This window comes from Battus philenor, unplaced genomic scaffold (genome assembly GCF_028537555.1).
Source record: "Battus philenor isolate CCGP_79_NKW_IND1 unplaced genomic scaffold, ilBatPhil1.0.hap1 SCAF_20, whole genome shotgun sequence".
In the NCBI taxonomy this organism is placed as follows: domain Eukaryota; kingdom Metazoa; phylum Arthropoda; class Insecta; order Lepidoptera; family Papilionidae; genus Battus; species Battus philenor.
In genome coordinates, this window is record NW_027181683.1 from 7,304,134 (window position 1) to 7,313,718 (window position 9,585).

General features: G+C 30.5%; 1 protein-coding gene across 1 annotated transcript; it reads left to right on the forward strand.

Annotated features, from left to right (window-relative positions):
* The first annotated feature begins 1,697 nt into the window (after positions 1–1,697).
* On the forward strand, positions 1,698–9,369 carry LOC137923084 (probable chitinase 2). Its single transcript, XM_068766218.1, has 10 exons — positions 1,698–1,832; positions 3,402–3,521; positions 4,299–4,463; positions 4,541–4,736; positions 6,228–6,324; positions 6,977–7,192; positions 7,292–7,486; positions 7,775–7,908; positions 8,042–8,238; positions 8,565–9,369. The coding sequence occupies exons 2-10, from the start codon at positions 3,446–3,448 to the stop codon at positions 8,807–8,809; spliced, it is 1,521 nt and encodes a 506-aa protein (XP_068622319.1). The 5' UTR covers positions 1,698–1,832; positions 3,402–3,445; the 3' UTR covers positions 8,810–9,369.
* Positions 9,370–9,585: the final 216 nt, after the last annotated feature.

The window sequence follows — 9,585 nt, forward strand, 5'->3', positions numbered from 1 at the left end:
TTCTGTGTTACTGTTTTAGGATACTATTTTAACTACTAACGCGTATCCCTGTTAAGATACCTTATGTTACAGTATGCTATTTTTATATTTATTATACAAGTTGATAAATATACATGTATAATAATAAATATAGATATTATACTTATTATATAGGAATTATAATGTAATACGTGTGTACACTACGAATATTAAAAATTTCTGCATAGTAATTTAAAGTATTGTTCTTTAAGTTTTTCAACAACGCAGAAATTAATATTTACATTATTTAATTTAATATTTCAAATCTTATTTTTCAATACCAATGATTACTATCAGAAGGAATTTAACATTTTGTACTTAAAAATTACTTTTATTAATAGAATTCGTAAAAAATATGTATTGACTACAATTACAGGTATTTAAAGAAAGCCATTGCTTTTTACTTACGGCATGTTTTTTATAATAAGTATACTGATATGTGTATATGGGAAGTCAATCTGGTTTCAGTTTCTATAGAATTGATCCTCTAGTATTATTCTCACGATGTGCATATATGCTGACTGTAAATGATCCTTTGAGGATAATAATATTCATATATTATATATATTATGAGATATGATTTATTTTTAGTTACTGTTTAAAATAAAGTGCTCGCGAAGGGAAAGTAATATTACACTTGAAATATTTAAATTGTATATAGAAATAACGAACATTAGGAAAATCCAAATATTTTTAATCGAACCTTAAGAAACGATAGGAGCTCATCCGTATATACAAATTAATTGTTATTTCCCTAACGTGGTAACTTGAGAATGACTTTACTAATTTCGTTTACATTTTTTAAGAATCTCCTAATATGCCCTAGAAAGTTTATATGGAATACATATAATTATCAATGCGACTTGCTTTTGCATTGTCGATGTAAACATCGCGAGAGCTGTCGTCGAGTTGTTGTCAACGATCAGCGTTCCGAGCCGATGATAGCTTAGTTATTAAATTGTTAAAATAATCGACCATTCAAAGGCGCATGTAAATGCCTACTTAAATAAAGAATTACAAAATAATGCTATAGAATACTAGGGAATAATCCTTTTCAATTCTATCTTAAAATACCAAGCGCTAATTATAGTTAGTCTATAACAATCCCAGGGTTAGAAACGTATAATTATTATAATATCTTACTTAAATTAATATCCTACAATACGTTAGTAAAAAGTATTTGTCGGGGAAGTACCTTCCGTCGGAATATTTTTATAAATATTTAAGGATAGAGTTAAAATCGAAATCTAATCCCGTATGTTAAATCGCCAGTACGGAAAAATATTATTAAGGTATATTTATCTTCATAATTATTTTCAAATTATTTACAATTCTTAACCTTATGGGAAATATTACTTTCAATGTTGAAAAAAATTATAAAAGCTTCTTTAAATATTTTTAAAAATTTTTTTAGGATTATACGTGTTTAAATATTAAATACCAAACAAACACTAAATAAATATATCCACCTATTGTTGATTTTTCTTCCTAATTATATATTTATAAAAATAATTAAAGAAATGTTCACTATTGTCATCCAAAAATCACTCCACTTAGAAATACACCGACCAGTGACTCAGTAAATCGTCACCTATGTATAGTTACCGGCGAATATAATATATAACGTTCTGTGACGTCTGAATTGTTTCTCCGTGCATCTTGTACATGCGCGGGTTAAACTCAGTCGTCGGGATTCCCGCAACGGAGACCGACGTTTTGTATATATACATATTGATTTGATGTTTACGTTGCTCAGTTTGAATCTAAAACCCGTGGTACAGGTTCGACAGGACACCCGGTGAAAGAAATAAAAGGTACGATTTCATTTTATACTTTATTTAATAACTACATTCATCAACGTAAATGTTTTTAAGATTAATCCACAAGGTCACTTTAGTAAATAAATGTAACGTAGATAGGTAAAGTAATAATCTACTCTAGCTGTAATATCAACAACAATATTTTAAATAAAAAAAGGATTATGGTTTTATTTTATTTTATTAATTAATGAATTTTGATTCTTTTATAAAGATAGATTTTAAAATAAAAGTTTTTAATAGAATGGATCGACCCCAAGGCAGCTATTGTTCATATAAACTATTGGAACCTGATCAGCGTAGGCAAACATATAACTAAGTAAAAACCAGAATGTTAGGCAGAGGTAACGAACCTTAGCGTTGAGTTTCGCGTCGATCTTACTCGTTTTTTTCCTTGTATTGCCGCTTTTTCGTATAACATGTTTATTTGTTTAACATAAATTTTAAACTTATTTTTATATACATATAATCGGTAGAGTTCTTGAGATTTAATTGGAAAATAGTTTTCATTCCAGTTAACCGAAACGAAAGAATAATAATTTATAATATTCATGATTTCCTTCTTTTATATAACGAATTTTACTTGTTTGTAATTATATTGACACTTTAAAATAAAGTAATATTGAACGATAACCTTTAAAGATAACCCTAGAACTCGTGTCAGATCTATGAGATCATAAAAACAAGAAGTACATGTAAACAAATAAAGTAATTAATTACGCACTTTGACTGCTCAAATTTAGTATCTCATATCAATTAACCAAATAACCGTCTAGACAAAAAATAAATAATGGTAAAATATTATTACTAGCTGTCTCCCGGCCGCTTTGCGGCGCCGGCGCTGTCTTTTATAAGTGTAATTTCATTAAATTTATTCTCGGCATTTGTAACATACAAAAATAAACTAACTTAAAAATATTCTAGCTAACTTTTATACCTATAACAGCTTTAGGTTGAAAACATTCGTTTTTTATTTAACCTCTTTCTGATGGAATTTCATAAAGCTTAGCTGACCTCTACTAGACAAATAGAATATTCCTACCAAATGTTAAATATCTATGCCTTATGATGAGTTGATACTTGGGTGGAAATCTCTTAAATATATATGTGACATACGAAGACAGACTCGTGAGCAGACTAATAATAATGAAATTTAATAGGAATAATCTTCTTACAAAGTTCATTTAAATTATTTGAAGCAACATATTTTTTTATGAAATCTGAGTTTATACGATTATTGACGATTTATACTGGTAACTCTCTCTTAATGGTGTTTATGTGGCATCTTTACTTTAATCTCATGGTTAACACGCAGGGATATTAGTTAATTAACAACGAATATTATAACATTCTTCGGAGATCTTTAAGATTTATAAAATTTTGTTAGTCACGCCCCGTCATAATTAACAACACACAAAATATAAGATATAAAAGATATAAATGATAATATATTAATTATGACTAAAAATAACTTTAAAAAATATATTTCGTCTTTTCGCTTATGTAAGATTTGCTTCGTATTTTATCCAAGTTAACAAGTTAACTTTCATAATTTTATATTTACAGAGCAAACAACAAAAAGAAATAACAAAAAGGATTTATTTAGCAAGATGGGAATAAAAGATTTATCCTTGCCTTTAATTTTGGCAACAATGTCCTATGTTTTAAAAGGACAAATACAATCGGGTAAGTTATTATTTTAAATAATGTATTTGCTAAATAATTTACTTTCATATGAAAGTAATCTTTGGAATAAAACTAACAATTCTTTATTATGCTTTTTAAACACGCAGCGTATCGATTTGTCTTAGTTTTACTAGTTTTTTGATAATAATCGTATACAAACGTACAAAAACCTGTACGAACACCTCCTGCAGATGAGGCGAAACCTGTTAGAAACAAATAACAATTTCAGAGATTCCGATTTGTGGCAATAAAATTAAAAAAATTGACTTTAGCTACATATGATGTCAGGTCAACCGTGTCCACCAACAGGACAAACGCCTCATTTCGTTACTGACTTGATTGACTTTTAAAACTTTTATAACTTGTTATAGACATTATTATTAATAACATCAACTAATATTCCCTAATTACATAAGTTCAAAATGATAATCGATAAAAGAATAATGAAAAGTATTTCAAATTCGTCTTTCGTCGGAGCAGAGAATCCGTGAACTAAAAATAAAATTCGTACCCTAAAGATCTGGATTACGGAAATGTTTTTCTTATTTTCGTATAAAAACTATCTCTTAGGGAGTAGAGAGGAATAATCTCCTCTGAATCTTCTTGTTATATTATACGTATATATTAAAGTTTCAAATTTTAAAATATTTATGTACGTAGTTACGTATATATATATATATATATATATATATATATATATATATATATATATATATATATATACATAATATCTTTTTTTAAACTTTTAAATAACATAAAATATTTAATATCTTTTAGGTCCGACACACGGTAAAGTAGTCGTGTGCTACCTTTCGACATGGTCAATATACCGGGAAGGTTCTGGCAAATTCAAGGTAACTGACGTCGATCCATCGCTTTGCACGCACGTCGTTTACGCGTTCGCTGGTCTTGACGAGAACTCCATGACGGTCAAAGCTCTCGGTAAGTTACAAATTTGTCTCACATCCAACATTTTGGACGCCGTATAATATTTTTAATTAATCAACTTTTAATTACAGATCCTGGTTTAGACATTCATGGAAAATATGAAAATGCTGGTTACGCAGGACTTGTAGCCTTAAAAAAAAATTATCCACATTTGAAAGCCTTATTATCTATCGGAGGCTGGAACGAGGGCTCTTTGAAGTTTTCCAACTTAGCAGCATCCCCGAGTTCGAGAGAAACTTTCATTAAAAGCGTGCTCGAGTTTATTGAGTTAGTAAAATTTTATTTTTTCATTTAACTATGAAATATTCTGTTTAAAAAACTTAATTAATGCCAAATAACATACGATAGCAGTCTTCACGTGTTTGTTGATTAAGTTAAAGAACTTCATTTAACAAAAAATAAATCTTTGGAATGAATTGCTTTACGCTATCTATTAAGAATATGGAGCAGTGGTAATCCAGCAGTAAAGATTTATACTTCCGATCGTAGGTCGCGAGTTCGATTTCCGGGAAAAAATCATATATTATTCACACTTTGTGCATTCATTATATAAGATAACCACTGTTCCGAAACAAGTTTTCAGAGGATGGGCAGTACCATCCTTTACGTACCATAATACTATAGCGCTATCGCCAACTCGCCTACTAAGGTATATACTACATAGTATATACCCACATAGTGATATCTATTCATAGGGCGTCTATGGGCTGAAACATCAAGGTGATATATATTGTGATCAAAAAGCAAGGTGAAATTGTCATTTAAAATTCCCGCATTAAGTTTTTTTTTTCCTAGGTTTTTTTAAAAGTTTTAAATATCTTAGGCCCACATCTGTTTTAGTCAAAATTCATTTCATTGACGCGTCAAATCTTGATTGGTGCCAAAATTGATAAATTTTTCAGAGAAACAGCGTCAACTCGATTCAAATCATTCCGTAACCACCGAATGCGCCTGATTTATCTCCGTACAACTTTTACTATTCAGTAGTTAGCTTAGTAGCTATTCAGCAAACTCAATAAATCAATGCGAAGACGCCCTTTTTTGACCGATTGAGGAGATAAAAACTAAATCAAAAAATTTGAAGGCTGTACCGTAAAAAGGCAATTCCGAAAAAAAACCGTTAGCAAAAGTGCGTTTCATCGGACTGCGATTACTTTTAAGGGGGTAGAACTGGTTCGGAAAAGCAAAGAAAATATACATTTTACGAACAAATACACTTTAATTTTTGATCACTGTTTAGTAATACAGATGGTCACTGTAAATTATCATACGTGGATAATAAAATAATTTAAGGGCATTGATTTCGCAGTACATCTCATCCGATGTCATTTGACATACAATATACTTACGTATGTAAACAGATATTTTTACGTTCTACGCTTCGTATATTATTCCCATAATGCGCAAGCTTGTTGACAAGTATACTATATCATCTAGGCATTAAACAAAAACTTAGTACAAGACGGTACAGTGATGCTATTTTTTTCGATTTTAATCAGATTTATCGATTGCTATTCATATTTTTTATAAAAATCGTTACTAAGTGAACTTTCTTCACGGTGAAGTGAAATAGCACCCACAGACTAGCTTAGTTTAGCTAATCTAAGCATGCATAATTACCAAAAACCGTGAAATAAAATTAAAAAACGTACATTTATTATAAATTGCTGAAATAGAGTGTTATTGGACGAACTTGTAATGTAAATGAATTTTTAACGCCGTTTTCCTTATATTAGTTAAATGTCGTTTTTTTTCCAGCACCTACAAATTTGATGGAATAGACATGCATTGGAAATTTCCTAACGTAAGGGACGGCAAACGTGAAGATAAAGCTAACTTCGTGACTTTAATGAAAGTAAGTACTCGGTTTATTTAATGATTTTCAAAAGTATTTATTATTATTATTTTAAAATAATGACGATTAACTGCCGACGAGATATTTCACAGTTTGAGTCATGGATGCAACATTATCATCATATCAACCTATCTAGGTCCACTGCAAGGCATAGGCTTTCCTTTAACATCGCCACGATTACCGGTCTGCCATAGAAACATACAGAGCCTTAAACAATATAAGTCGTATTTACAGTTTCTGGAATATGTTATTTTGTCTTGTTAGTAAATTACTAATTGATGCTTAAATGATTATCACTAATTATAAACACATAGTTTACATAACAAAGAAACATTTTTATAATTTACAATCTTCTTTGTAACTGAAAATTCAACTACATTTTGACCAAAACGAATAATTGCTAAATCACTTCAGTGAACGGTTAACGAAAGCTCAATAATAATTAAAAAAATATTTCGGCCGTACAAGGTTCTCAGCTGGACATAGGACTTCCCATACATTTCTTATAGGACTGGTTGAAAGCGCCAACAAAGCCGACCTTGTGAGTGGCTGTACTATATTGTGCTTGTTAGTCTGTTGATTAATAATACGCAACAAACAAAACCAGTTAGCACATAACGTATTCAATATTTGACAAAGTTTTCACTTTTAGGAAATAAAAGAAGCCTTTATGCCTAATGGTTACATTCTTACAACTGCTATCGGGGCACCTAAATATGTAATGGAGGCTGCATACGAACTACCACAGTTAAATAAGTACGTTGATCTGATGATCGTGTTGGCTTACGATTACCACGGCACATGGGACGGCGTGGTCGGACCCAATGCTCCTCTCAAAGGCTACAGCAAGGATGACGTATTCAACGTGGTAAGAATCAAATTAAAATTAAAATTCAATTCACATATTGACCAAGAGTTTATGAAAACTTATTGGTTTCACTTTATTTATGTTTTGTACTAATTTCAGGATTACACGCTGAAGTATCTTTTATCTCACGGAGTTAGTCCTAACAAAATTGTACTCGGCGTGCCCTTGTTTGGGCGTACTTTTGTTCTTGAGAAACCTGAAACTGAAATCATCGAATTTGGACAAACCCCTGCAAAGAGTGAAGGATTTCAAGGACCGTTAACAAAGGAAAACGGTTTTATGGGTTATAATGAGGTATATAATTTACCAAGAAAATTTAATTGCAATCTAAGTAAATCTAATAAGCGGGATTTAAATTAAAATTATTATGAAAATAGAATTAATATGCTTTTATATAATTAACAACAAATTCGCGTTAAGTATATAAATTCGTGGTTAGACATGAGTGTTTTGTGAAAAACCATTTAAATGTAATACACGAAACAAATGAGTGACTCAATGATCGTTTGTTACAGGATGATGATATGAATAAGTATCCAGTGAATATACCGTTAAAGTTTTATTTGTCAATTAAAATTACAGATCTGTGCGGAACTGACTACGAATGATGATAAGTGGACTCGACACTGGCACGAACAGTCCTCGACACCTTACCTTCGAAATGGAGATCGAATCATAACATACGACAACTCCAGATCTTTAGCTGTTAAAGTAAAGTAAGTTTAACGCTTATTTAATTATTTTCATCTTAGATGTCAGGAACATTAGAAGTAGAAGAAATAAATGTACTATAGTCGATTTTAATTATAATACTATAACACCGAAATGAAAATTATTATAAAATTACAGAAAAGCCATGGAGTACAACCTCGCCGGTATAATGGCGTACTCCATAGATAACGACGACTTTAGCGGCAAGTGCGATAGGGAGCCTGACTATGTATCAGTATCGTTTTCTGGTTTACATAACTTTGTGGAAAAATTTAATAGAATTGCCAGAAATCCAACCTTACAACGTCTTCTTACAAATCTGAATCTTCCGGAAGGTAAGTTTTTTTATATAGATTGTTTGATGTATTATTTTTAATTACCAGCGTGAAAGTTTTAAGCTAAATGATTTAACGAATCGGAACATTAAACATCGGAACTTATCAAAGCCCCCGAGGAAGCTCTGCTACTCATTTATTAACAGAGGTTTACACTAAACACCATTAACGCTCTTTTCGCTTAAATCCAATGAAATTATGAATACCAACAAACATGGATCTGATAAGAAAAAAACGTTATATTCTTTGAGGTTATGAATGATAAACATGAGAAGTTAATAAACCTACAACTTGCAATTTAAAATATTTATTGTATATTGTTACAGCGCAAAAACTTAGCACTTTAAGCAAATCATCAGAAATTGCCCATAAGAACCATCTATGGACAACAGAATCCAAACCTTCTTATCCGTTACTGCGAGCCATCGATGAATCAATAACTCTCGCTATAGAAGAGAAGATAATCATGACGGATATGGTCAGCATCACGAACGATAAGCCCGCTGGAGGAAATACAGGAGTTTCAACTAATAGTATATTCACAGTCGTTTGCTATTTCTGTTTCCTGTAAGATTTAATTTCGGCTGGTATGTTCGACCACCACTATACAACGACACTTACATCCATTGCCATACGGTGCGTAAGCATTAATGTTTTCTAGTTTAAGTGAAATTACTGGGCTAATGAAATTCATGGTAATTTTTATTAACCAAGTATTTTTCGTGTGTAAAGATGATTAGCACAAATGTAATGCAAAGTTTATTACTGTGAAATCTTCTTTTACAACACACTCTTGAGGGCAGTAAGAGATTGCTCTTGTCATCTAATGAAGACCTCAACCTTTTTTTATAAAACTTTATTAAATTTATGTAACTTGACCATCAACACTTGTTTTTTTTTTTTTCATTTACTACAATTTGATTGTCATTGTTAGGTTTTGACTAAATTTTTCTAAAGAAGTTGCGATGCATTATTTTTTTTTTCAATGACCTCGCCAATATAAATATTCTTAAAAAATACATGTAACGTCAATTTAATATTATTGAAATTGTATTTCTTACAATATTTTGTTTCCAGTTCTTTAGATAAGAATACTTATGCAAGGACAGAAGAAATTTTATGACAATAAACAATTTCTAAGCTTTAAAAGAGTGGTTTAATTATTGAACCTTTTGGAAAAAAATATTTATAATATCTCGTTTCGATCCTTCATTTACTTTTATGAATATTTTTTCTTTCCTGATATTATTCCTTTCGTGATAAAATTAGTAATTCATAACTGTGACGTAACAAAAGTTATTCAAAATTGTCACTCAAAAAAAAGAATCTAGACAGATTTAACCTTTC

Excerpts from the sequence above, each read along its gene's own strand:
- LOC137923084 (XM_068766218.1), top strand. The coding sequence starts at position 3,446 with ATGGGAATAAAAGATTTATCCTTGCCTTTAATTTTGGCAACAATGTCC. Across the intron at positions 7,487-7,774 it reads GTTTTATGGGTTATAATGAG|ATCTGTGCGGAACTGACTAC; the intron begins GTATATAATTTA and ends TTAAAATTACAG. Across the intron at positions 8,239-8,564 it reads AAATCTGAATCTTCCGGAAG|CGCAAAAACTTAGCACTTTA; the intron begins GTAAGTTTTTTT and ends ATATTGTTACAG.